Below are 27997 nucleotides of genomic sequence, written 5' to 3'. Positions count from 1 at the left end.
CCCCACTCTCTTTCTTTCTCTCTCTCTTTCCCCTCCCTCTCTCTCTCCCCCTCCCCTCTCTCTTTCTCTCTCTCTCTTTCTCCCCCCCTCCTATCTGCTGCTCACCTGGCAAGCTTCAAGCTGTTGTCCAACAAGCTCAGGGGTAAGCAACCTCGTCTCTTTTATGACTCATGGACTTCAACTCCCAGAATTCCTGAGTCAGCCTAGCTGGGCTAGCTAGCTCTCTCCTGCCCTTCCTGCTTCCTGCTTCCTGCAGAGACACAGCAAAGGGAGGAGCTCCGCCCAGTAAGCTTTTCAGCTCCTCGAAGAACACTGTGAGTGCACTCTGTTTTACACACACACACACACAAAAACACAAACACACAGAGACAGAGAGAGAGAGAGAGAGAAGCAGGAAAGTGTAATTGCCTGTCTCTGTCTCTCTCTGCAAAGGCAGAGGAAGCTGGGAGCCACAGGGGAAGGCTCAAAGAGCCACATGCGGCTCTGGAGCCGCAGGTTGCCGACCTGTGGCCTAGCTCCTCAACAACCACCATGCTCATAATCAGATTCCCGTCTATCCCTTGCATCCTTTTAGAAAAATGTGTACATTTCTCACTGCCTAATTTCCTTTGGGTCCAGGCTATATAAATTAAATCTGGAGCCTACAGCTATTTTAAGAAATAAATCCATTATTAATTATTAGAAATTAATCTAACATTTGAATCTGTTTAACCCTACAATCTAGGAGGAAATGGAAACATAGAAAATGTAGCATAAATATCAGATTTGTTTTAAAAAAAACACCATTACAGCATGGGTACTAAAACAATGGGACCATATCAAAATAATACAAGAGGCTTCTTAAGATGGTTTCTATATCTGCCTACATTTTAACACTTCCATTCATTAGCTGATCTCTCACCTTCTGTATCAATTGGATGTGATGGTTTCTCCTGTAAAATCACAATTGCCTTCAGCCTAAAATGTAAACTATAATAGAACCCAGTAGACCACTACAAAGATATATGCAGACATATAGAAAAGAGAATTAGAAAATGCCTGATCCTTTCTTAATCTAGCACAGCCCTAGGGAAACAATGTTATATGCTGACATATTCCATATGTGTTATGTTGCTCTTTAGACCTACAATTCAACATAAAATAGCAGAAAATCAGCCATATTTCATGCAGAAATGATGCCTATGATACCAAATTCCATTTTCAAAGGAAAAATGGATTTCATTATGATGTTGCCTCTTTGTTTTTGTTTTTTTTTTTTCATCAAGAAGGAAATGCAAAATTATGATGAGCAGGTATGTTTTTCATACTGCAGTTTTATTTTCTATATTTTTCCAACATATTGCAAATTTAAACAATCTTTTATCCCGTCAAACTCTTTTAAAATTAAAAATCACAGACCCAGTGGAGATCCAAAAAGAACATATTTTAATTCAACAAGAGGCTTCAATCCATCCTCATAATCAACTAAGTAGAATAAGGTCTAGGGCTGGGGTGTCAAACTGCCGGCCCGCAGGCCAGTTGCATCATGTGGAGGCCGTGCCCACCCCAGCTCCGTCAATGTGAAAACAGTCACACCCATAGTCTAGACACACCCGTGGTCTAGGGCAGACCTTTTAGGCACCAAGGACCAGTTCCGTGGAGAAAGGTTTTTCCACAGACCAGAGAGTACGTGGTTTTGTGTGCTGTTTGCATCCCACAGATGGGGCTTTGCTTCTTTGTGTGGACCGGTTGCTGGCATGTCACAGCCCGGTGCTGATCCATGGAACAGGGGTTGGGGACTCCTGATCTAGGATGTTGGGAGCAGTTCCTGGGTTTTGTTATTGGCACATTGCAAGTTAATCAGAATTATACTAGTATGGCAAACCAAGGCACAGATTATATTGTATGGAGCCTGAGTACATGCTTGTGCAAATCAGCATTATGTAATTTTGTATACGTTAGACATATCTCAGTAGAATCTGGTTCTGTGTTTCTAATGTAATGTTATTTTAATCACTAAATTTATTTAATTTGTTTATCAATTCATTTTTCTTAAATATTTACACCTACTTATTATCCTATAGATCTCAGGATTTGCTTTAATCCATAAATCACACAGGATAAAAATAAATGATCGTTTAAAAGATTAAAATAGCAATAGCATAATACAATAATAGACAATTTTAGAAGGACCAATGGCCAGACTATTCTGAAATATTTCCATGGTGCTAAAAACTAAGCAAATTTAATATCACTTCTTCCTTCCATCAGCAACACAAGTGGTTTGCCCATGACAATGAAATAAATGACTCTGCCCATTCTCTTCCTTCTGCCAATAGCACTATCTAGGCCAGGGGTGTCCAACCTTGGCAACTTTAAAACTTGTGGACTGGCTGGCTGGGAAATTCTGGGAGTTGAAGTCCACTGGTCTTAAAGTTGCTAAAGTTGGACATCTCCAATCTAGGCCCACATGTGTCACGTCAATGATAAAATGAGGCAGCATCTTGGTAATCATGGAGGCTGGAAAGTCCTAAACCTAGCATCGAAAAGGGTCTCATATGTACATTAAATTTTCCAAAAACACCATTCTGGAATTTTCTATTTCTGAGACCACTTCAGCTAGCCTGACTACAGAGAACAGCATTAAATATAAAGGTTGCTATACCATCAACATATTTTTCCTGTCTCTTGGGCCTAATACCAGGTATGCATCTATGTGTAAAAGTATTTTCATAGCACCGGCAGATTCTATTCAATGGATGTCATTGATCAAAATGTTCCCACAGAGGATCCAAACTATTTTTGAGTTTTGTGCAGTTTGTGTGCATGTAAACAGCATAATAATTCCAAAAAGATTCTTGTGAAATGTGACACATACATATAACTTACCATCTGCCATCTCTGCACAGAGCTGCAAACCTAAATTATTCTGTGGGTCAATCACCCAGTGGTTACTGGTGACAGTGATATCAAACACAAGCCAGCCAATATCAGGAGCTTGAGCTCGTTTTGTATCTAATAGGAACAGGTCCGCATCCCTAGTATAGAAACAATGAGTAAATAAAAATGCATCATAATTATGTCATTGCGATTAACTTTGCCAGTAAAACATTGATTCTGGCTGTGGCACAGCAAGGTAGACAATCTACATGCACATAACTTCATATGTTGGAAATGAAAGGCAGTGATCCATAAGCTAATTAAATTCTAGCGCTTCAAATTAATTTCTCCAAAATAATTTTTTGTTGGCATTAATAATCCCAGACATTTATAATTTTTATTTTTTTTTATTTCTATAGGTTTGATATACTATGTGATTTCACCTCCCACAGTTCAATTCTATGAACATGTAAGTGTTGCAGATGTAACAGAAATTCCAATTGTTGCATGCAAAATATAGATTAGGCTTTAGAATAGACTGATAGTATTTTGAAGTATTTTTTCACAATTTGTGCCTGGGGAGCGAAAGCCATATATTACTTTGATTTTCTGAAGAATTCCATGAAAACCAGACCAAAAATCCATCCATTCTAAATATTTTAAAAGGAAAAATATTTTGAAACTTGTTTCGGTGGCTTGAATATTTTAGATACGTAATTCACAGATCTTTCTGGAAAGCAAGTCCAAGATTATGACTTTACCCACTTCTTCCTAATGGAATATTTGCATTAAAAATTACTCATGTTGAGGACCATGCATGTAGTAAATCTCATCTTAAAGTTCATTCATGGCTTCATATCCCAACTCAAACACAAGAGTCCTATATACTGCGGACAGATTAAGAAAGTAAATGTAGCTCTTGGTTCTCTAAAAATAAATACAGCTGAGCCATATAGTATACCCCTTGTTGCAGCTAAATTAAACTTGGCTTGCTTTATTCATGGTTCAGGGCAGCAAGTATTTCTCAAAACTAGTCCTGTAAATTGTGCATGCAATGCTTGCATTTGCTCATCTATAATGATTAACTTAACTAATCGTTTACATGATGAAATTGGAAAATTGGATACCTGTGAATTTTCCTTCTGGCAACCTCCCTGGACAGCAGGACAAGAGATGAGTTGTTCAACCTTCCAACCACTAGGAGAAAAAGACTCCAGGGAGAGGCTGAAAACAGACATGCCGGTATTAGGAACCACCGCTCTGTTCTCCATCCAAACCAATATCCTATTTTCTTTTTCCAGACTTGTGGGGTTGGGTGGATAGAGTGACCAAGATAGTTTGCAGATGATAGAGGCTTTGATCAGGGCTGACCTGAATTTACACACTATGTAGATGTTTAGAAGAATAAATGTTCCATGTCCATTGGATCATTCCCCTACGGAGGAGGTAAGCTGAATCACGTGCTCTCTTCTACAATACTGTCTTTAACAGCACTCCCTATTTGAGCAGCTGTCCAGACTAAACTTTGTAAAGATAAAGAGCTCTGCTAAGGAAGAACTGAGCAGGGGCTGAAGTTACACATTAGCTATGAACCGCTGAAAGGACAGGTCCACAAAAGGGAACCTCAGCACAATCTCCCTCAATAAGTAGATCTTGGAATCTATCAGATCCAGGCTGCGGCGTTCGATCTTCTATATCCTTTCCTGTCATCTAATGTCCAGAGATTTGTACCCTAGCTCTAGTACAGTTAGTCCTCAACTTACAACCACTTGTTTAATGACCATTCAAAGTTATAACAGCACTGGAAAAAAGTGATTTATGACCAGTTTTCACACTTATGGCCATTGCAGCATCCCCAACAGTCACATGATCCAACTTTGCATGCTTGGCAACCAGTATGTATTTACGACGGCTGTGGTCTTCTGGCATCCTTGGGACTGTCATTTGCAACTTTCTTAGGGAGCTTCTGACAAGCAAAGACAATGGGGGAAGCAGATTAGCTTAACGGCTACATGATTTACTTAATAACTTCAGTGATTCGCTTAACAACCATGGCAAAAAAATGTAGAATAGGGCATTTACTCACTTAACAACTGTCTTGCTTAGGAATGGAAGTGTTGGGCTCAATTGTGGTTGTAAGTAGAAGACTACCTGTAAGGCAGGGGTAGTCAACCTTGGCTCTTTTATGACTTGTGGACTTCAATTCCCAGAATTCCTGAGCCAGTTGGCTCAGGAATTCTGGGAATTGAAGTCCACAGGTCATAAAAGAGCCAAGGTTGACTACCCCTGCTGTAAGGTCATCTGTGGATCTGATTGTAGCAATGATGCTTGTAAGGGGAACTTAACAGCTTTCCTGTGGGTGGTGTTTACTATCCGTTTACTATTTTTCAAACAATTTTACCCTACAGATTTAGATATTTCTGTGAGAGACAGGGGGCAAGAGAGAAGCACCCTGAGCATAAGAATGAAATTCCAAGCTTCCTAATGAAAAAACAAAACATGCAGAAAATCTCTGAATTGGAGAAAACCCAACAAAGCACCTGAGGTGGGGAAAAGGAACATCTCACTAGCAGCTACCTGGAATGAGCAAAAAGCAAAGATAGGATATCAACATGATTGAGAGGGGGAAAATAATTAAAGATGAGTAATAGTTGAGAGTCAGATCCATGAAAGGTCAGAATATAAAGTGATGTAACAACCCACAAACCACACTAAAAACTCTAAATGATCCTTCAAATTCTAAGTAGAGCATCTATATCTATAGTAGATCTACTCTGGCAACCATAAAAAGTATTTTGCGGCTTTGTTGATAGGAAGTGCTTAGCCAGGACAAGCCCTTTAAATAGCTACTGTGGTTATTATCTATTCTAGTTGTAAGTAAATAAAATGCCTACAAGTTGCTGCACTAAATTCTATCCCATTCAGAAGCCATTTTTTTCCTTGAAAAATGAGCATCTTTATGATCTGATATTCTCTGCCACCATTTAATTTCAGCCTTTTTTTTCTTGCTCTTCCATATAAAGGGGAAAAGCTCTCATCCAACAAGGACTAGATATGGTAGGACTAGATATAAAACAAATAAAAGTACTTGCATATGTAAAGAGGGGATTCCTAACACAATAGAATAGAATAGAATAGAATAGAATAGAATAGAATAGAATAGAATAGAATAGAATCTGGAAGGGACCTTGGAGGTCTTCTAGTCCAGCCCCCCACTCAAACAGGGGAACCTATACTATCTCAGACAAGTGACTGTCCAGTCTCTTCTTAAAAACCTCCAGTGATGGACCGATTTCTGAAGGCAAGCTGCTCCACTGGTTAATTGTCCTCACAATTAGGAACTTTCTCCTTAATTCCAGGTTGCTTCTCTCTTTGATCAGTTTCCAACCATTGTTTCTTGTCCTGCCCTCTGGTGCTTTGGAGAATAATTTGACCCACTCTTCTTTGTGGCAGCCTCTCAAATACTGGAATGGGCAAAGGCTATATTCAATTCATAAAAAAACAACACCAATAGCTAAATGAATAGGATGGACTTCTTTCTACTTCAGAGATCTTAAAGGAAAATTCACAGGTAAAACCATTTTCATTCATCTTAAGGCATCTTTGATATTCAAGGTAAATATTTTTATGGCATGGACTCTTGGTGGAGAGTCAGAGCTGTGAGTTTCAGACTGAAACAATGTTCATACTGAAGATGGTCAACATCCATTAGAGATAGAATGGCCATTCTTATCTATATAAGCCTGAGTGCTAAATCAGTGTTCTCTTTCTATACTTCATTTTATTTCTTTCTGCTCTTAACTGTTCTTTTTTTTTCTACCTAGGTGGTTGAAGAATCAACATCATCAGCTGTTTGAAAACACCTATATACCATTGCTTCCATGCACCTTCTCTAAAAATCTTCATCTGTTGCCTCCCAGACATTACATTCTGCAGTGTAAAAATTTTTCATTTTTCCTAACAGAAATATATCAAGAGGAGCATGCACAAAATCCAATATACTAAATTAAAAGATGAAGGATGCAATAATGGAAGACAAAACACAGTTTCCAGGCAAAGGAATACCACCCCAAAAAAATTATCCAAGGAATATAGTAGCATGTGTTTTATCTCTTTAATTATTTTTCTAGACAGAGTTCATAGGGGATGGGCAGTGAGATCTGCAAAAGGATTGTATCCTTTTAAATTATAATACAAATATTTTGTGGTTTCAGAATTTCAGAAGCATGCTTCTCTCTATAATACTTCCATTCCATTCTCATGCTTCCATTTCATTCATATGATAAGCAAATGCTGAGTATCTTTTGGTCAGAGTGCACGGTTTGGGCTAACATCGACACCTGACATCCTTGTACAAGGACCAGACTCTGAGTGCCTGGGAAATTCTCTCAATCAAGGCCCAACTTGGGGGACTTTTTTCTACTTTCTGTCCACCCATTTTGGGTAGTTGTCCTCCAAGGGTTACAAAGAGCACAGCAGTAACATGGCAACACCAAAGTCAGTGCAACGAAATGTGTAAACTTTGCAGAGGCTTAATGCATGTATGTTCTTTTACTTAAAAAGATACAATGTCACCAAATCATAGCACTTAAAATCCAAACAAAATCAAAAATTTACCTTTGCTACTATAATCTGCAAGAATACCAGCAACAGCTGTGTAAAACAACTCAGCTAGCTACCCTGAGTTATTTATTGAACAGTCAGCTCAAGCAAAACATTTCAAACCACCTTCAACTGTTTTTTTTTTAAACTTCCAAGCCACTTTTGTTGGATGGTTTGATTCCTTAACAGAAAGAAAACAATCCCTTGTTCCTAAATTGGAAGAATTAATTTGGAATACAACTGGAAGAAAAATTGACCTGTTCGGATATTCCTTGATGATCTGATAAATGCTAATCTTAATTGTTTCATTCTCAAATCGACTGTAACTCCGATCCTTGTAAATCCGAAATTCTGCTGCTGTCACGGCTTCTCCATGAGGGATCTGAGTCAAATCAAATCGAAATTCTTTGTAGTGCCGTCGTTGGTGAGAAAAATCCTTGTCTCTTTCCACTATGAAAATGAAATGAAATGAAAAGGTTAACAATCCACACGCCATGTTAATGCAGCACTCATTACAGGTTTTAATTTAAACTCTGGGAGACATTCAACAAGCTAGAAGTCACAAGGTCAAAGGGGATAGAGCCTGCAACAACTCAGAAAGGAAATCATTCTGCAAAAAGAACAAAAAATAGACTATATATTTAAAAGTAATAAAGCTGTGGGCAAAAAAAGAATCTCCACATGTTAGAAAAGAATTGGTTGGTTCATCTTTCTATATGAGCAGGAATTACTAGCAGATGATCTTGGCATGGATGCTTGGACAGCCTTTGAGGAAACGAAGCTGGCCAGGCCTTGGCTGAAGTCATAATATATTACATGGATACTTGTTCCATTCTCATGCGGTGGTATTCATATTCCCAGCTACACTTGCTCTGCAAATGAAACCATATTGTAAACCTTGTTTGCATAGCTACTTCTATCTACAGCAGGATGCTCATTAGACGAAAATATTAGTCACGAACTCTCTGAATTGTTTTGAAGAAGTAATTCTTGCTGCATCTGTTGTTCATCATAATGGCAGGACTGGTGACTCATTTACAGGAGGAGTGGTTAACTTGAGGTCCCCAAACCATCTGGGGCCTCTAAGCCTCTTTTCTGTCGCTCCCACTGCTGACCACTGACCACAATTGCTGGAAATTGGAAGCTTGGTTTCCGATCATTGTGAAGTGCAAAATACATAAAAATAGTCATTTATACCCCCCAAAAGAGGCTTAATATCATTTAAAAAAAAACATTCCACCCACTCTGCTCTGAATCCTGGCTCTACCCATTGTCTCGTCAAGAATTAAATCCTTGTTGCTAACACCCTGGGTATTAATGGATCTGGGATTGTGAATGCAACGCCTAATTAATCCATACACATAACACTTCACAAATGTCACTGCTTCCTATTAAGAGAGATACAAGGTCTTGGTGCAGCTTACTTAAATCTCTACATCTCCTGCAGAAGCTGGAAAGTAAACCAAGCACTTTTAGGTGGTGGAGGTTACTGTAAACTGAGAGAGAACAAAGCACGCATGTTTACAGCTTCAAACCAATGAAATGATGGTATATTTTCACGAAATACTTGGATTATCTGACAAGCAGAGGTCAGAGGTTCCAAGAGTTTTGTCTTGAAATTACTAAGTGCTCTTCAGCTGGCTGATAATTGAAAGCAGAGGCTAGAAATATCAAAGGAGGTAGGTGATAGATAAGTCAGAGATAAATGGAAAGACTCTAGTTCTTATACCCTCAAAGGGCAGAGGCTCCAGGGTTTCTCTGTTGTGTTACTGGGAACAACAGACTGAGGCATCAGTCATGGTACCTATTCCTATCTTTATCTTCTATCATTATCCAAGACCGGCTCTTCCCTGATCTCTTGCTTCTTCAGGCATCCTCCAAGGGTGCAGAAGAAAACCTGAACTTCCATAGAGGGTTAGTTAGAAAAAGGAATTCATCAGAATGAAAAAGTGGTATGCTTATTTCATTCAGTATGGATAGTTCCAAAAAGTATGAGCTCTGAATATTATCTGTAATGCTACAATAACCTGCAAACTAATAAAGGCACTAGAGCCCACCAGACTGAATCCCATTTTAAAACGGAATTATTTTCTTATTAATCCTCTGATCCTGAATGCCACGATCTCATTTATACTGATTGCAACTACTTGCAATGCAAATTAGTCACAGCACGTAGAAATTTATTTCCTAACTCTCCCCAAGTCACATGTTTTACATGTTAATTTGAATTACAGTGAATTAACAAGATTATGAGAAAAAAATAAAAACCTGTCTTCATATACCTGCTTTGAATCCAACAATCTCTGAACAGAACATGGATGAGGAAGCAGTGTTTGAATTGTCATGGAGTTTGCTGTTTAATTACATTTTTATGTTCCAAGTAAACACCTTGAATTATTTAGAAAAAAAATAAGGGTGGGATAAAATAATCTAAGAATAAGTGCATGATCCATCAAATGTAAACTCAAAATGCTTTTAAAGCAATCAGGAATTTTGTTAAGTACAATATAAACCAAAGGTCTCCACCTCAAATAGCCGTGAACGATGGTATCAAAGTCTCCAGAGAGAAAATAGAGTAACCCAGAATGCCATCAAATATAAATTTATTTAAAAAAAAAACTATTGCAAAACAATTGCAGGCAACATCCCAACCCCAACCTCAAAGTGGTCCCATACCTCCAGAGAGCTCCACTCATCAAATGTCTTTAATGCTGATAACAATATAACACATCTGCTGTTTCTGTTGGCCAAAACATCTGAGCCATCCTGACACAAGGCAGGCTCAGAGTTATCCTAGCCCCATACATTGAGGTAGCCACTTTTCTTCCAACTACCAAAGTGGGCAGACCACAACACTGGTTCCAGTCACATTGGCACCCTGACACACAGCCACCCTCTGTCCTACTCTGCTTTGGTTCCAACTCATACCTTTCTCCTAGTCCAATGGAGGATCTAATGTGTTGAACTGAGATTGGCAAGCTATCGACCACCCTTCCTCTGTAAGAAGGTGTGTGAAGGTTGCCTACAACACTCTGATCCTTTCTCTCCAAAGCACCACTGCAGGCTTTGGACAATGACTATGAGATTGTGAGTTTAAGGCCTCCGATATAAATTCTTTAAAACTCTTGAGGCTGGCTTGATGTAGCTTTCTTCTTTGGCACAGTTGCAACTATCAAAATCCACATCTGGGTCAACCAGACAAAGTTGTAGTCCTCTATACTCTGGTAGCATGCCAGCAAGTGATTCTTCGCTCCACTACATGCATTCCTAACAATACTGGAAAAATATTCTTCCGGGGAGGGTGGCTGATCATTGACCAAAACTTTTATTATTTGAACAGACAAGTGCCAAACAGGCAGGGCAAGATCATAATTACATTACTGGAGGAACTGAAGCAGAGGTTTTGACCTAATCTGTCTTCTTCTGTTGCTCCCTTGGTGTTTCAATGCTACCTGCAGCTGGACACAACCATTTCAGTGTGTTTACTCACAAAATATCAGCAGGAAATTACACTGCTCATGTCTGGCCGCATGCCACAGTTGTGCAATCTTGGGAGGCTCTAGTGGCTACAGTGATGGAAAAATAAGAAACTGAGTAAACCAAAATGCTTCCTATGTCTCCATCCCTAGTTAAGCTTTTGCTTGGAACACTCTTCAAAATAAACATATATAGAACTCGGCTGAATCAATATTTTAAAATGTTTATTAGTTGGTTGCTAAAATGAAACTAAGAGGGCCTATTAGTAAAATCAACCACCATAAGTTGTTTTACAGTCAAGAAGTTTAAAACCTTCCATAATATTTTTTAATGGATATTAAAAGTTTTACCTGTTTGCTTTCCAAGATTACTGCTGAAAAATGTATTTTTTTACATCCATGCCTTTGAGAAATTGTGCCATTAAAACATATTCATTTTTTACTAGTCAGAATGTATACTTCTCTGAAGAAGTTAAGACAGAGAATAGTTCCTACTGTTTTAAAATACCCCAAGACATGGTAGATAAATAGCTGCTAAACAAAATGACCCTTTGAACTCCCAGTTCATGTAACTTCATTGTATACTTGTTCAGCTACTTAAAACCCAATCAACTATGTGTATGCCCTGTGTTTCTTCTCTTAAATAATCCTTGACAGAGACTTATCTACACCCTGAGCATCATGGAGTCCTGTTTTTTTTACAAACTATCTTATTCTTAGTATTTTCTGATAATAGCTTGTGCTGGCGCTGCCTGTATTTTAATTTACTTTTTATTGCATTTTATTTATTTATTAAATTTATATGCCACTCATCTCACTATCAAGCAAGATTTCTTTCTTTCTTTATTCATGCATTCAAAAGAAAAAAAGCCTAAAGATGCTAGACCCCCAACAAAAAAAAATTAGGAAGAAACAAGAGGCTCTCTTGATCATTCTTTCATGAAAATGTGTATGTGTGTGTATAAAATAAGAAAACCATTTCACCCCACAAAGTTACGTAATTCTGACAAACATATTTGTAAACATGTACTATTCATTTTATTTATAATCCTTTATATTTTCCAAATCCCACTAGTGTTGTGGATATCAAAACAAGCGTTAATTTGCAGGAACCTGTTTGTTAACTTTTGAAATAAAGTTTTATTCTTGCTACTAAACTGATCCCTCTTGCATCAAAACATGTCCTGGCAGCATATTTTTTCTGCTTCATGACATGGCCTCCAACTTGTCTCCAGACCATCAGTGATAATCTTCAGCGATCCTTAAGTATACCAATAATAAAGTTGTGTTTTTCTCCAAAAGCCAGCAGCTTCCCAAAGCAACCCCCAAATGTGTAAAATCTGTTAATGCTTTGCCACACATTACACCAGTGGCAAAGTCATGTGACCAGCAGTAGGTAGGATCAGAACTGTGCTTATTGGCCTTTTCAAAATGATGCAGGGAACCAGTGTTTTTGACGAGAGCCAGTTTGGTGCAGTGATGAAGGTACTGGCCTAGAAACCAGGAGACTGTGAGTTCTTAGGCATGAAAGTCAGCTGGGTAACTTTGGGCCAGTCCCTCTTAGTCAGCCCAACCCACCTCACAGGGATGTTTGCTTTGGGGAAAATAATAAGAAGAAGGAGTATTATGTATGTTCACTGCCTTGAATTACTTACAAAATAATAAAGGTAGGATAAAAATCTAATAAACCCTCCAAATCCTGGTTTGTCTCCCCAGTGTCACTCTACTTCTGTGTTCCCACAGCAAGGGTCAAGCAACCTTCTCTAGAGGCCATCCCATCACCGCCACTATTTTTTCTACCTTCTTCATCTCTTAGCTTGCTTTTTTTGCCTCCTGTTGTTGTGAGTGCTCCATCCCTGGAGGTTTTCAAAAACAGACTAGACAGCCATTTGTGCAGAATGGTATAAAGTCTCCTGCCTTGAGCAGGGGATTGGACTAGAAGACCTCTGAGGTCTCTCCCAGCCCTATGAATCTAAGTTCTTGTTAGTGCTAGGCAGAGAACCTTTCACCAGTGTGGTTACCTAAAGAGACAGTAAGCACTCTCTCCCTCTCTTGCATGGCTATGTGAATATATATTATGTAGCAGCAATGAACCAATGAGTTTTAGGTGGTGGACCTCATCCAGCCTACAGGTGATAGGTTGCTGACCGTGATCCTAAAGGGATAGTTACCGTAGCGCATACAAGTGGTCACTCAACATCACTGGGCCATTCAGCGGACATGACTAGAAATGCTTTAACTTTATGGTCTTGACCAGTTTAAGAGACCAGTTTAACAGTGGATGATCTTACAGAACTCTGTGAAAATTTGACTCTGTGCAATGATTCCCCAAGTGAAGCTTCTAGGGAGAGTACCCCTTCAGTCTCTCTCTCTGTCTTTCTCTCTCTCTCTCTTGACCTGGAAACAAAAATGAATTGCCCTTTCTTTTTCCCCAGGAGGGGAACAACCTTATTTACTAGTCACATGATTATCGTTCATTCTCTCCTGTGTGAAAATGAACATCAGTCCACTCTCCCCAAAAGGGTGTACACTAGATGAGTTTGATGGGACATCTGGAGGTCATAGTGCTTCAAAACACTAAGAAGCATCACACAGGGAAAGGATATTGCATACAGACCCAAGATGACTCCTTTTCAAACTTCATATAACCTTACTTTATTATTTTTTGAAAATTGAAATAACTTTGCTAGTTGGCTCATATGTAGAGTCTTGTAGCCAGACTTTTCCAGAACTCAGAGTTCAATTCTCTGGCTATGGAGCCTGAGTTAATTTTGCAATGGATGTTGAATTAAATAGAAGCCCTTTGATTTCCTGCTAGTTTCTTAGGTCCTAAATGCACACAGATGTATGGGACGTGTAGCCCACAAGACCTGTTTTCCACCTTCAAAATGGAAAGTCCTCTAAAGAATTGGGCTAACACTACCTTTTCAGTCATGGAAACTTTGGGAAATTAATTCCATTCAGGTATAGAATACAGAATACAGTAAGAGGTCTGTTTCAAACTGGAAAGACAAATTTTTCCACATTTCCTTCATATCCTGTTAGAAAGGCAGTCCTTTTCTCTAGGTTCTGATTAGTGGGAGCATAAGGTGAGTCCATAATTGTCTGTAAGTTCAAATAAATTGTTCCGCCTAGTTAAGAGTAAAACACAAGAGGCAAATCAAACTATATTACATTGCTTGGGGCACAGCTGTACTTGACTTTAGTTGTGTTGACAGGAAAAGGGGTGCAATGAAAAAAAACTATTTAAAAAAGCTGCAGAGAAACATGACAGATTCAAAGAGGTTGGAGGTCAGTAAACTACTCCTGATGCTCCCTGAAAAATTTCCCTAGAAAAGTGTTTAGAGACAATGAAAGCTTTGAAATATCCACTGTTGTAAATCATGTCTAATTTTGTTTTGGAAATACCAGTTCAAATCATACTCCTAACTCTGCCCTTTGAGCTTCTGAGAGCCAAAATCTGCTCTGACTCACACATTTCCTCACTGGAACTTTTGACACCCATTCAAAACAGTGTGCAAGTTGTGACTCAGGTGTGAATGGACTTGGAAATTAGTCTTCCAAATCATCATAGTCTCTGTCCCCGGCCGTTGCCATTTCTTCCAGTTTGCAACAGAAAGTCAGGAAGTATAATCGGCCCTATCAGCTTTGCTGAAACCAGCTACTGATGGGCTTTTGTCATCTCTAAACGATTTCTAATTCATTCCAACTAATTGTTAGAAGAAATACTTTTCAACATGACTGCTGTTTGTTTTCCTCTTCCCCCCCCCCCATGCATTATTCCTTTTGTATGCTCCCCTTTTTTTTTGCTGCAAGCTTGGGACAAGAGTTTCATGTTTTATTAACAGACTTTTTTATTCTAAAGAATGACAGAAATATTTAAGATGAATCGCATCTACATAAAATAAACAATCAACAGAATACAGTATCTTATATTTATCTATCATTTAATTAATTCAATTTTTCCTCATCTTTCCCATAAAATGACTCAGGGCGGCTTGTTCTATGCTAGAACTTGTAAAAGAAGCTAAAAAGATCATTATTATTTTTTTCAACAAAATGCAACTTTATCAAAAAGCAAATGACTTAACCCACTACAGCACAACCAATGCAAGCTATGAGAAGGTTAACATTGTTTTTTTTTATTTTTATTTTTAACCAACAAAACAAAGCAAAACATAATACACATACACACACAGTATATACTCCTCCCCCCTTTTTTAACAGCGGTTATGTAACGGTAATCTTCTATTATTTACATTTCCCCCCTTATTCTTCTTTAGAATATTTGTCCTTATTGCTCCGTTGTTTCTTATTTACATTTTTCTTCCTTCATATTCTACTTCTTACTAAGAATAATTCATATTATTATTATACATTATTATACACATATTTTCACTTTTGATCTTTCCATATTTATTCTCCTCTATTATTTCTAGTCTCCAACCAGTCATACCACTTATTCCATGTTATATAGTACTCTGTATCTTCCTTTTCTTTTATCTCTTTTGTTAATTTGTCTATCTCAGCACAGTCCAGGATTTTTCTTATCATTTTCTACAGAGAGTTCCAAATATGGGGGCAACAAGAGTTAATTTTTTTCCAGAGTCACAAAGGCCATTAAGTTGTATTTTCACCATCTGGCACATTTTCTTTATTTATTCATCAGATCTATACCTACAACAATCAGCAAACTCTCAGTAGTTTGTAACAGTCATTCAGCAGTCAACAATTATAATAAAATATATGTAGTTCTATTGCACTGATGCATTTTTAATTAAATGCTATGCTTCACTTTGGGAAGTTTTGAAAGCCAAGACTTCCATAGCATTGGTGTGAGAACCACAATCTCCCTCATCTTGTGAAAGTGGGGAACCAGTTGTAGTTTCTTGTGGGGAAAATAAGTTGCCTGGTTGGGATATATAAGATGTAATAAATAAAAAGAATGCATTCTAGTATACAGTACATGATAGGTGTGAGTTTTGGTTGATATCTGCTATACAGGACTTACATTGTGGAAATGTCTCGTGTATTCTTAAAGCTAATATTATACATGGCAATTAGTAAATTGCAGGCTCAGAAGATAACTCTTGTCTTGCATTACTTCTCTACCTCCACGCCATACTATTAAAATAAATAAACGGCTCATGATATGAGTATTTAATGAAAACATGATGCCCTTTTCTATCTTCCTGATTAGCCAATGCCTCAACAGTGCAAAGCTAGTTCTAATTATGAGACAACCTTACAGGACATTTTTTTATGAGGCTATGAAGATCTTTTAATTATTTTTAAGAGGCTGATCTTGGGAATACCTAATATTTGGAGTCATAGGATTACTGCTATTTGGTGGTTGTTCCAGGAATGTTCCACTCACTTGGTTTCAGTTTACATTGAGTAGATACAACATGGATGTGACCCTTGCCCTCTTGAGAGCTGCATCATTTATACATTGTATAAACATCATACAAAACCAAAGCACATGGAATTTTTAATTTTTCTATTTAAAAAATGAAATACTTTCCGAGAAATATTTGGAAAGAAGTTGTTCCAGGTTGAAGTTTGGCATCTTAGTTCTTACTGGAAAGCCAGCTCATTGTACAAGTATACGGCTCAAGCATCTGAACGTCTTCCTGGGATAATGGTGCCACACTTTCATTGATGTAAATGTATCTTTATAACTTATTGAATAAAGGCAGCCTTTTTATGCAGTGTTGGATGGAGCATTCAGTATTTGCTATATAGCATTTACTCAGTATTTAGAATATAACATACTGAAAAATACTTAGAGGAAAAAAGCACGTGCAGGTGTGTTGAGAGAGGAGAGTTCTTATCCTAACTGTGATATAAAACTGAATATATTGTGTTTTCTTGGATTTGGAGTTTTACATTTTCCAGTTAGGAATCCTAGCTCAGTTATACAACAGTTTGTATAAAGATTCCTGGGTCTAAATCCTATCGTCTCTAGTTTTTCTGCGTATTTTTCCTTGAAGACCCAGACAATTGGTAATGTGAATAGACTTTTCTTGGGGAAGACCTGAATCTACCACATCATTTAGGTCGGCAGTGAAGTACTGAGAAGGAAAAGGACCCATCAGTGTTCTAACTGTCCCTCACCAATGACGACACCATCATCTGCACAAATATATCACAGCACAGGTACAGAGTACCAGGAGCTCAGCTCCTGAAGCCTTGAAATGCTGCTGTCCAGTCTGAGTAGGCAACAGAGGAGGAGTATAAAGCTCAATAGCCTGTCCTAACAAAAAGCAAGAATTCTTGTTCCAGATGTATGCCCCTTAGAAGAAATATAATTTTACTATGTGGTGATTATATTTCTTGATTAATGCTTTTGGAGACCATTACACCTTTCTTCCAAAACAAACAGGAAACCCCTTTATCACCCTAGGAAAGTACTTCTCCTTTTCAACAACAAAACTGAAAACCACTCAATTGACTACTTCACTTTTCACTGAAATATCCAGGGTTCAAAGCTAAAGAAATCCCTAAGACAAGAATTTAAGTCTCTGTAACTCTTATTATTAGCTTTCACTTCTCCACCATGAATATTTTCTTTAAAAACTCTCTCATTTAAGAATGGCAGAAGACAACGCAATTAAATTAACAGCAGGGGTCAGATGGTCAGGAGATAAAAATAGACTTAAAATGAGATCAGGACTTTAATGAATGCAGAGCACTGACTTATCAAGACCCAAGCAGACGAATTATTTAAAGTTAATCTTTAAGAAAATGGTATAGAGAGAAACAGTTGCTTCCAAAGATGTTGATCAAGATAGAAACTTGGATCAATACTGCTTTTCTCAAGTAATACCTTACTTGCTAATGATGAAAGTTCCATTGCCTTTTATTCATACATATATACGTGCCCATACAATCTTCCACTTGCATACTAAAAACTCAAGACACACAAACACACAAACACACACACACACACCACACACACACATGAACCCACACACACATTTGGGAAGGTTACAAAATTAAACACCAGACTAACAGTGACATTTTAAGAAACCTCTGACTTGGCATGAGGGCTAACCACAGCTATCGCTGAAAGGTCCTTGTGTCAGCTTTGCCCAGAAATGATTTTGATCATCAGCCAAAACCAAACTTGGCCCCACAACCACCACTCCACCAAAACAAACAAAATAGTTGTCAGTTCTGACAGGTTTTGCCTGCTGATGTGCTCCGGTGTTTTATCGAATCCTTCAGCCCAGACTGTTATGGGGAACCCCACAGCTTGCTGAACAAAATATGAACTTGAAGGGCAAGGAAGCTCTCATAAATTGGACTCCGAACAAGGACCTTCGTTGTTGGAAGTGACCCCCCTTTTTCCTTCTCTTCTGATCTCAGCTTCTCTTTGTACATCACAGCAACCCTCATCCCTTAACCTGTGGTTTCCAGAGAGCAAGTCCTTGATGGCCAAGCACATTAGTAGCTGCTCTGTGTTCTCTCTGCACATCCACACCTTGGGACGAGAAAGGATCTTGCTTTAAACTTCAATGGCTGGGTTGAAAGGATTTGCCTATGAAGCTGTAGTAAGGTTCTCACTCCAATACTTTTTACCTCTTTTAAAAATAATTTAATTAAGAAGGGGAAAAAAACAATAACTGGAATGAGGCAAGGCTTAAGCAGAAATCTCATCTCTCTTTCTCAAAATGCCTCTGGATGCCAAATGGCCTCTATAAATTTTGGTAGACAAAAAATGTTTGAGAAACTGACGGGGTGTCCTACAGCAAGGAAAGATGTATTGCTAGCATTCAGTAAACTGGTGCTTTGCAAGTGAGGGTGTCTTCTGATTTTAAAAAATGCTCACAACAGGTTCTCCCAACTCTTGATGTACAACGTCTCTCAAAAGTTGTAGACTCCTGGTGCAAACCAGTGAAATAACCATCTTACGTTAGTCATTACTAGCTTGTTCCGTTAAGTTCAATCCTAAGAATATCTATATCTGAATCCAATTTTTTGGTTACTTAAAGATCAAATAATAATTCGCCATTATAAGAATTTCACAAGCTTGCTAATTAAGGGCAGATGCTACTATAACCTATTAAAACTCTTTCTGATTCTGTAATTTAGCACAAAGGGGAAGGGGAGAGGAACATTTAAGAAGTCTTAATAAGAACAATGAAGACAGAAGGGTTATATATTTTTTAAAAAATCAGAAAATTAATTTTATTGGCTGATCTGAGATATTGTTTGTCAAAGTAAAACTTATAAAAAATGTAAGTGATAACCACATAAATATTACACTATCTCCTAATTCACATATAATTCTAAACTGCAATAGATTTGCTTCTGTGATTTCAGTAAGGCCTTAAAGGATGGCAATATTTGACTATCCTTGATTTGATTTTGGGTCCCTAAACAAGATTCATCCTTCTTAATACACTAGATCCATGGTGGCGAACCTATGGCATGTGTGTCACAGACAGCACACGGAGCCGTCTCTGGTGGCACGCAAGCCATTGCTGGGCCGACCTGCTCCCTCCTCCTCTCCGCGCATGAGCAGCTTTTCGCAGAGCTGCACATGCACAGTCTGGGAATAGGCAAGAGGCTATAAAGGGAGCAACTTTTGTCAGAAACAGGCACGGAAAGCAAGGCAGCAGCTCTATGTGCGTCCACATGTGTGAGCATGCCCCTGCCCTGCCAGGCAAGTGGAGCCACAGCATCTTCGGCAGAAGAGTGCAGGCAGAAGGCACGAGGAACCCCAATCCCAGCACAGCCCCTCCTCCCCCCCTCGGAAGAGCTGCGGGGCTCAGGAGCCTCTCTCCCCATGTCCCCCCACCCACTAAGCAAGATGCCCTCCTGCCCACTGCCCCACCTGCCAGAGCAACATTGAGTTGGCCACGCCCACCCTGGCCACGCCCACCCAGTCTGCCATTTCCACCATAGCCATGCCCACCCGGCACCCGGCAATACATAAGTGAGATTGGGGTTGCAGTTTGGGCACTCGGTCTCTAAAAGGTTCTCCACCACTGCACTAGATTTATCATTGCACCATCAGCTAGTTGCTTGTGAGTGTGGAGGGAATAATATAGATCAAACAGCATGTACTCTATTTTCACATTATCTCATTTCAAGTGCAATTACAGAAACAATTTGTGCATGACAATTGAGCAGTTAGTAGTCACAATTAAGGTTTGCATTGAAGATATCACAAGTATCAACTATGAGGCCAAGACTGAAAAGACATTACTTCTCTGATTTACCACCTTGAATGATTTCATTAACAGGCATAAAACATTATGCTTTTCATACTAATAAGAAAGCCAGTCAATTAAACTGACCCATGAAGTTTTAAATCCAGATCTTCTATAACACTGAGGAACCTGGAATTTTGATGTTAGAAAAAATAGAGTTATGTTGTGTTATAATTACTTTAATTACAGAAATGATGGTAATGCAGATATTTAAAAAAAAGTAGTGCAATTCCCCACAATCAGCAGTAGCTTTTGTTCTAAAGCAGGCATGTCAAATTTGTGATGTCACGTGATGTTGCATGACGTATCGTGACTTTTTCCCCATTGCCAGCAATGGAGTGGGCATGGTTTCAGAGTGATGCATCCGGCCCTTGGGCTGGCAGTTTGACATGCCTGTTCTAAAGGTCATGAAATGAGTTGACAAATCTGGCAAAAAACCTCTACAGTCTTTAACAATAGCTTCTGTCATCTGCAATACCTCCATATAACTATATCTCAAGGGCCAACCACCCTGAAACTCCTTAATTCTTTTTTAAAAAATGATGACAATTAGAACAACTAAATTTGGCCTGCAAATGTCTGGTGTCTACTAGGTGACAACAAAGAAAAAAATGTGATTATTTGCTGCCATCTCATGAATCTCTGGATTGTTGCAATCTAGATCTAGTAGCCATACTCTCTTGGAATCTAGTCTGGTGCCTTAACCTCTACATCAAACTGGCTCTCCCAAACTGGAAGAGGCACTGCTTAATAAATCAGCCCTTGCTAACATGATACCTTCCAGGTATGTTGCATAATGGGCACCATCACCACAGTCCAACATGGTTAAAATGAAAAGAATTATAGGGACTTCCGGTTAGGCGTCGCGGTGTAACAGACGCAGAAAGATGGGGCTTCATCTTCCATGTTGGATTTCGCACAACTGGGGGTTGAAAGTTGCCCCGGAGAGGTGACGAAGGAGGGGACCCTCATCGATTGCAGAGAAGTGGCGACCCTTCCGCTGGATCTGAGGATGCCCTCCAAACCGGTGGGGGAAAGACTAGCTACATTTATGTGGCCAATCAGAAGCTGCTGACAATCGAAGATAAGCACTAACTAGCCATTTTTGAGTAAAACTTTATCCTCTTTTTATGACCTTAATACTACTTTCTTGGAAAAAAGAATGCCCAAAACAAAGAATCCTCCCCAATGAGAGAGAGAAGTTTTTGCCCCACTCCCTCAGGAAAAGAAAAGCAGCAAATTAATTGCTTTGAAGGAAAATAGAGAAAACTACAAGATCAATTTGGAATTAATACTGATATATAGCTTTGAAATTTTGGGACTAAAAGTACCTTTGTGACTTTTTTTATAAAAGTTATTTGAAAATCTATAAAATAGGCTTGGATTTGGAAAGCTGGAAGACGATGACAATGACATCTAATGGCGAATCATGGCACTACAATTTATTATGCTTAAAGGAAAGTTGGCTCGAAGCCCAGATTTAGATAAGACTCTTCCTTGTTCCTGGAAACTTTCACTTTTGCAGACTGCAGCTGGGAAAAGGGAAAAAAAACTCTTGCGCTGCTTATTTGTGTTGGGGACCCTATTGGACTATAAAGACTATATACAAAAACAAAATGGGTGTTCCATACTTAACCTCAAATGGTAAAAAACCATATTTAACACTTGTCTCTGAAGCTCCCAGCTTGATATACCAACAAGAAAATGTTAATGAATCTCAGAAAGAAATTCTTTCTATGTTGAAATCAATCCAAGAGACAATTATTTTATTTCATGACAAGACTAAAAATAATGCAAATGAGATAAAAGAACAATTTTCTAACCTAAACTTACAAATCCAGACAATGACTACAAAGAAGGAACTAGTAACTCAGAAAACAGAAGGAAAATTAGAAGAAATAGATCCAAAGATGGAGGACCTAAAGGAAGGAATTAAAAGACAGATACAGACCAATGAAAAATTAGAGGGTGCAGCGATAACACTGGAAATGGAAAAGATATCTTACTTGTCAAGATCTCAGAACACATTTGAGAATAAGGAAGAAAAGCTGATCAAACAGATGATAAAGCTGTTAAGAGAAATGCTGAATATTGACAAACAAGAAATGAAAAGAAAAACTGAAGGAGAAGGATGGAGGCTGTTTAATGAATATAAATGGGTTGAGCGTTCTTCCAAAAATACTTCAATCAAATTCTCTTCCTCATTCCAAACAATATATACAAAAACAGAGGAAGAATTACTCGATGATTCAAATGCACTGATTTGGAAAGCTAGAGTAAGACTGAAGAAAATAGAGGTTTTGACCTATTAGACGGGATATTATACTATTAAACAGATGTTTGAATATGGTTAAGAAAATACATAACTGTTAGAAATAAAAGTATTATTATAATTAGAAGGATAGGATTTGTAACTAGAATATTATACTTTGTTATGAGATGGGAAATATGAACATTCTAAAAGGGTTTGAATAAGGGAAGCTTTTGGTTACCCAAATATAATTTATTATGAGAAACTTATAAGCAATAGAGATATTTTGAACAATGATGGGAAATTAAAATTTTTAAAAAGTGAGAAAAACAGGATATTGATTGAACAAATGGATTTTAAGTACAAATGCAATTGAGATATATTCTGGCTAGAAAAGATATTATAAACTGATACTATCGATATTATGTATAGTACCAGAAAAATGTGATGAAGATTTCTATATTTAATTGTATATGTATTAACAGTAACAAGAATTGTATTTGCCCATTGTGGAAAAATGCATACCACCGGAAGAAGAGAGGATCAAGGAAGCACTGGATGGCGTAGTATTGGAACGAGACTGAGAAAGTTAATATGTACCACTGAATTATCAATGGACCCAGACAACACGTTGTTTATTAAGAACTCATGATTGTAAAATTAGAAAATTAATCAAATATTTATTTAAAAAAAGATGAAAGGAATTATAGATCATCCTATCTGGAAGGCACCACCTAACTGCCAGGGATTAAAGATATGGGAGTATACATAACTAGATGAATTTCTATGTTCATCTGTTTAGTTAATTCTCAGCTGTTCTTCTTTGTATATGTATGCAAGCTGTTTTGAATTTTCTCCTTTAAGAATTATTTATAGGTCTAATTGAAGCTTTTGCAAATGGTTGTAAGTAGATAACTGCGGGTAGAAGGAAAAAAATTGGTAAATCAAAGAAATTGATTTGTAGCAGAGTCAGGATGAAAAAAATAAGTGCTTCCTCACACAAAAGACTATTATTAATTTGTGGAACCCCCCCCCACACACACAATCACAACATATCATTAGTTTAATTGGTTTTTCAATTTTCAATATTTCAAACTTGCTAGACATAAGCAGCCTTCCAAACAGGTTATTATATTCTGCCTATATTTTGGGAACTGTGCACAGTTCTGCTCTTTAGATATGTTAAGAAGGGATGAAATATTCACAATTTTTAAGGAAATATATCTAAATATTGGAAATATAAACAAGCATGACCACTATCTTCTAACTCTGACTTTCCAATACTTTCCAAAAATAACTGGCTGTCTAGTTTAAGCTCACCAAACAATTCCTACAATACCAGTAATTGGATTTAAAATGTTGGTTAAGATTTGGCACTTGATTAGTTTTTTTTTTCTTTTTGAGGGGAGAAATGAGTTCAAAATTACTAGCCATGATATTTCAAATATATCAGATCTGGAAAACTGGGGATATATTCCCCATATATTCCTAACATCTTTTTAGTTGAATAACTTAAACTTCAAAGATACACTTGTGTTGTTGTTGGCTACCATTGACTTCCACAAATGGAGAAATAATGTTTATTTGCTCATCAGTCTAAGTATAAAGAAGCAGCAATTTTATGAAATTTGAGTGAGACAGTCTGTAATGGAAGAATGGCCACATTTACGATTAGCTGAGTTCCTATCAGCCACGACAGAAGTCATGAGTGTTGGCTTCTTTCACATCACTTGATTTCTTTTCTATTGCTGGTAGTCTTTCAGGAACAAGGGGACTTTCTGCAAGGCCAAGATCTCCCATATTTCTCCCCAACATATCCCTTCCATTCTCTCCAAAATCTTGGAATGCCAACAGGTAGACAAAGAAACAGGGTGGCCATTGGCCCCATGGATAAATTCTGCCCTTGAACTCATTGCAAAAAATTACTTTAACAGTTATGCATATCTGACAGCTGAACACAATTGGAACTCATTTGTGGACAGATGGTTTATGTTTATTTCTTATATAAACAATCATTCCTCAGTACAGCATTTCTCAAGACAAAGCAGATCCTTTTTGAATGTTTGTATCATTTTGCATAATTGATAATTGTCTTAACTGGTGACACTATTCAGGTTTGGTTAGAATATATTGTGTTCCTGTCTTTAAGTTTGGCAGGACCCAATTTAAGTTGATTAAAAACGTAGTCATTTTGAGGAGGAAGCAAGAAATACTAATCATGCAATCTCACACTTTGAGATGTTTGAAGGCAGTGACAGTACACCAAAGTTTTGGAGGGTCCTATAGGCATCACTACAGGTAATCCTCCACTTACAACAATTTAGTGACCATTCAATGTTACAATGGCACTGAAAAAGTGACATAGGATTATTTTTCACACTTATGACACTTATCCCTGCGGTCACATGAGCAAACTTCAAATGCTTAACAACTGGCATGTATTTATAATGGTTGCGGTGTCCCAGGGTCATATTATCACTTTTTGTGACCTTCTGATAAGCAGAGTCAATGGGGAAGCCAAATACACTTAACAACTGTGTTACTAACTTAACAACTGTGGCAAGAAAGGCCCTCAAATGGTGCCAAACTCACTTAACTGTCTTGTTTAGCAATACCGATTTTGGGCTCAGCTGTGGTCATAAGTCGAGGACTACTTCTACCTTTTCCTTTGATTTTCTCTCACCTCACTCACGTCATAGTTCAAACTCTTGGAGAGAAGAGACTAGGAAACAGAAAGAAGAAGATACAAGACTAGAAGTTCCAGACCATAACAGGACGGACATACCATGGCTTTACCCTTTGCAGGAATCCATTGATGATGCCTCTTTCTAATGCTGGTTATAGGAGGCAATGATAATGATGATGGTTGCTCTATACAGAAGAACATTTCCTATGGCTCAAAGAGTTCAGAGTTTGCACTGCGATCTATGGCTTTGAAGCTAGAAGAATTGCCAGGGGAGCAGAGAATGAAAATTACACCTCCATAATGAAGAACTATTTTTCATGTTTTATCTTCCCTTTAACAATAGGCAATAACCAGCAGCCGGCCTTCTTGCTCATAAAGGCCAGAGATGGCTGTTACAGAGTTCTTTATATCAGAATAGCCATGCTGCTTGGGAATATTGCACACTACATGGGTCTACGGGAAACAAAAAGTCACATCAATCAAAGGATCATTTCGGATTACTTTAATTGCTATCCAGGGTTGCTATGAGGTTTTGTTTTCCTAGTAAAGCATGTATAGTATGTAACCCACAGCTTCCCACCCAAAGACTGTGTTTAGTCTGAAAAGGCAACTTTGAAAGGAAACAACAAATAGAATTTTATCTGTCTACCTCCCAGTGGCAAAATTATTAACAGTGCATATTTTTATACGTATGCACACACAGAAAAACGCATTTAGGTCCCCCTCACATACATTCCTAATGATCAGTTTGCATCAGATTCTCTCAGATTATTACTCACTTCTGTTGGGATTTTTGTTTCTTTTTGCTGCCTTTTTTGAGAAAAATAGATGTTGAGGTTATTTCAAATCTGGAAGAGCAAATAATTGCTTTCCAAATATTGTTAGATAATATATTTAGAATAATGTACATACATACATACATACATATATATTCATATATTTAAAAAGAGAATATTTTAACTCTAGACAAACAGAGGAATTACTATGTATTATTTATATATCCTTGATCACATTTTCAAATCATACCATACCATCACTTTGGGCTAATACAATATACATTATTTTACTTCAATGCATAAGGACAAAATCTAAAACAAGTCTAAGAGAGGGAAAGCACAACAAAAGACTAGAACTTCCCCACCCCAAAGGCTCATACTGCAGTGGCCCATCACTTTCTTTCCCCCCCCAAAAAAAGAGGAAAAAAAGGCTCTGGCCCTAGGGTCAATAATAGAAATACCTGTATAGGTGATATTCAAAGCTACTATTTTCTTGAGAGTGTGGTAGCTTCCCATTCATATTTTCAGTTAAAATGAATTATTAAAAATAAAAGCTGGCAAAGCTGTGAGCTGCATGGATAGTAAGAAACTTACCAAGAAATTGTGGCCCTCAAAGGCCCTGTTGGAAATCCAGGATTTAGATAGTAAAAAAGCCCTGTTGTTCTAAAAAGTGGTCACTAGATCCACAAGGCCTAGGAAGTATCCTTCACTTTATATGAAACCAAGATGGATTTAGCTGCTCTATTTCAGTAAGGAAAATGTACACCCATTTTATTGGATTTGCTAACCAAAAAGGGATACATCTGTATTTTTTAATTATTTCATACTCCATTCTATAAAGTCTACCATAAACTCCCAAAATAATGTACTAAACATTTGTGGTGTGGTAACCTGTAATTATTTCAACACTGTTCATAGTTGTTGGAGGTCTGTGTGAGTCCCGCTGAAATTACTAATGCTTAAGAGAAAATCTGAGTGTACCGCTTTCAAAACTGAGTATGCCACTCTCTTGCTGGTGTAATAAATGGAAATAAATATTTGGTTATCGTTAAATTCTCTAAATAATTGTACAATCATATGTTATTTCATTGCTTATTCTTGGGGAGAAAAAATCTGAATCTCACATCTCAATTCAGATTTATCTAAGTAGTTTGAATCTTAGCAAAGCTGTTTTTAATATAAATTCAATCAGAACTGAACATTCTCAGTAGCATAAATTAAAATACATTCCTATCCAATAACAGCTGATTACTAACAACAACAGACCAGAGAGTTGGTATGCCACTTCTGCAGTTCAAGTTAAAAAGCAAGTATATACCAGTACATAAACAAATAATCTGTCTATCTAAACAGGATTTGTCAAACAGTTCCGTTTCCTTCAATCAAGCAAAAAACAAAAAAACCACTGAGAATCAGTAATTGATGTAAGTTCCTGTTAAAATTAAAATAGGTATTTGAAAATATTGTAGTTGGTTTCATTTAAAAAAAAATGTTGACAAATTTCTTGTATCTGTTGATTGATGCATTTTAGGCCAATCTTTTCTGAAGCTTTCATTCATCATTGATGAAAGCCGTCAAGTCAATATTATGCATGTATCTATCTTTGTGGAATAAACCTGGATGTCTATTTAGAAAAATGAGAAATATAGGCCTGCCATTTATGTCTGTCTGTCTAATTAACCACTACAACCTTCAATCATTAAAAGCAATTAAAATCAGTTAAAAGCTACAGTTAAAAAGTACAACACTGCAAATTAAGGAATGGGGGAATCGGATGGGAAAGGCAGAAACAAAAAGTTTTGGAAAAGAACATGAGCAGAGCTGGGCAGGAAAAAAAAGCAAGGCACATCTCAGTAAATATTTTTCATCAAGATTAGAATGCCGTGGAAAAGGAAGAGAAGATGAGTTTATATTGCCATATATTAGAATGCGAATGGTGGAGAAAATGGCAAAATGCTTTGGCTTCACTTTTTGGAAAGAAAAAGAAAGGGAACATTGAAGACAAACCAAACCTTTAAATTTAAATGACTTCGTTTTACTTTTTTTACCAATGGGATCTGTTTTTTTTTAACAATTTTATTGTTTTTTTTAAATTCTTAAGAAAAAGTACTCAGGACCCACCGTGT

General features: G+C 37.6%; 1 protein-coding gene across 1 annotated transcript in view; it reads right to left on the bottom strand.

Moving 5' to 3' along the window:
• BMP5 (bone morphogenetic protein 5) overlaps window positions 1–27997 on the bottom strand; it is a 49873-nt gene that overhangs the window by 17865 nt on the left and 4011 nt on the right. The window contains exons 2-3 of the mRNA XM_039320354.1: window positions 7719–7911; window positions 2869–3017 (exon numbers count right to left, since the gene is read on the bottom strand). Of these exons, the coding sequence (XP_039176288.1) occupies window positions 2869–3017; window positions 7719–7911 (342 nt within the window). The remainder of the gene's footprint in view (window positions 1–2868; window positions 3018–7718; window positions 7912–27997) is intronic.

Source organism: Crotalus tigris, unplaced genomic scaffold (genome assembly GCF_016545835.1).
Source record: "Crotalus tigris isolate CLP2741 ecotype Arizona unplaced genomic scaffold, ASM1654583v1 scf7180000023636.1099087, whole genome shotgun sequence".
In the NCBI taxonomy this organism is placed as follows: domain Eukaryota; kingdom Metazoa; phylum Chordata; class Lepidosauria; order Squamata; family Viperidae; genus Crotalus; species Crotalus tigris.
The sequence above is the reverse complement of the archived record's forward strand: the minus strand, read 5'-3'. Positions and strand labels throughout refer to the sequence as shown.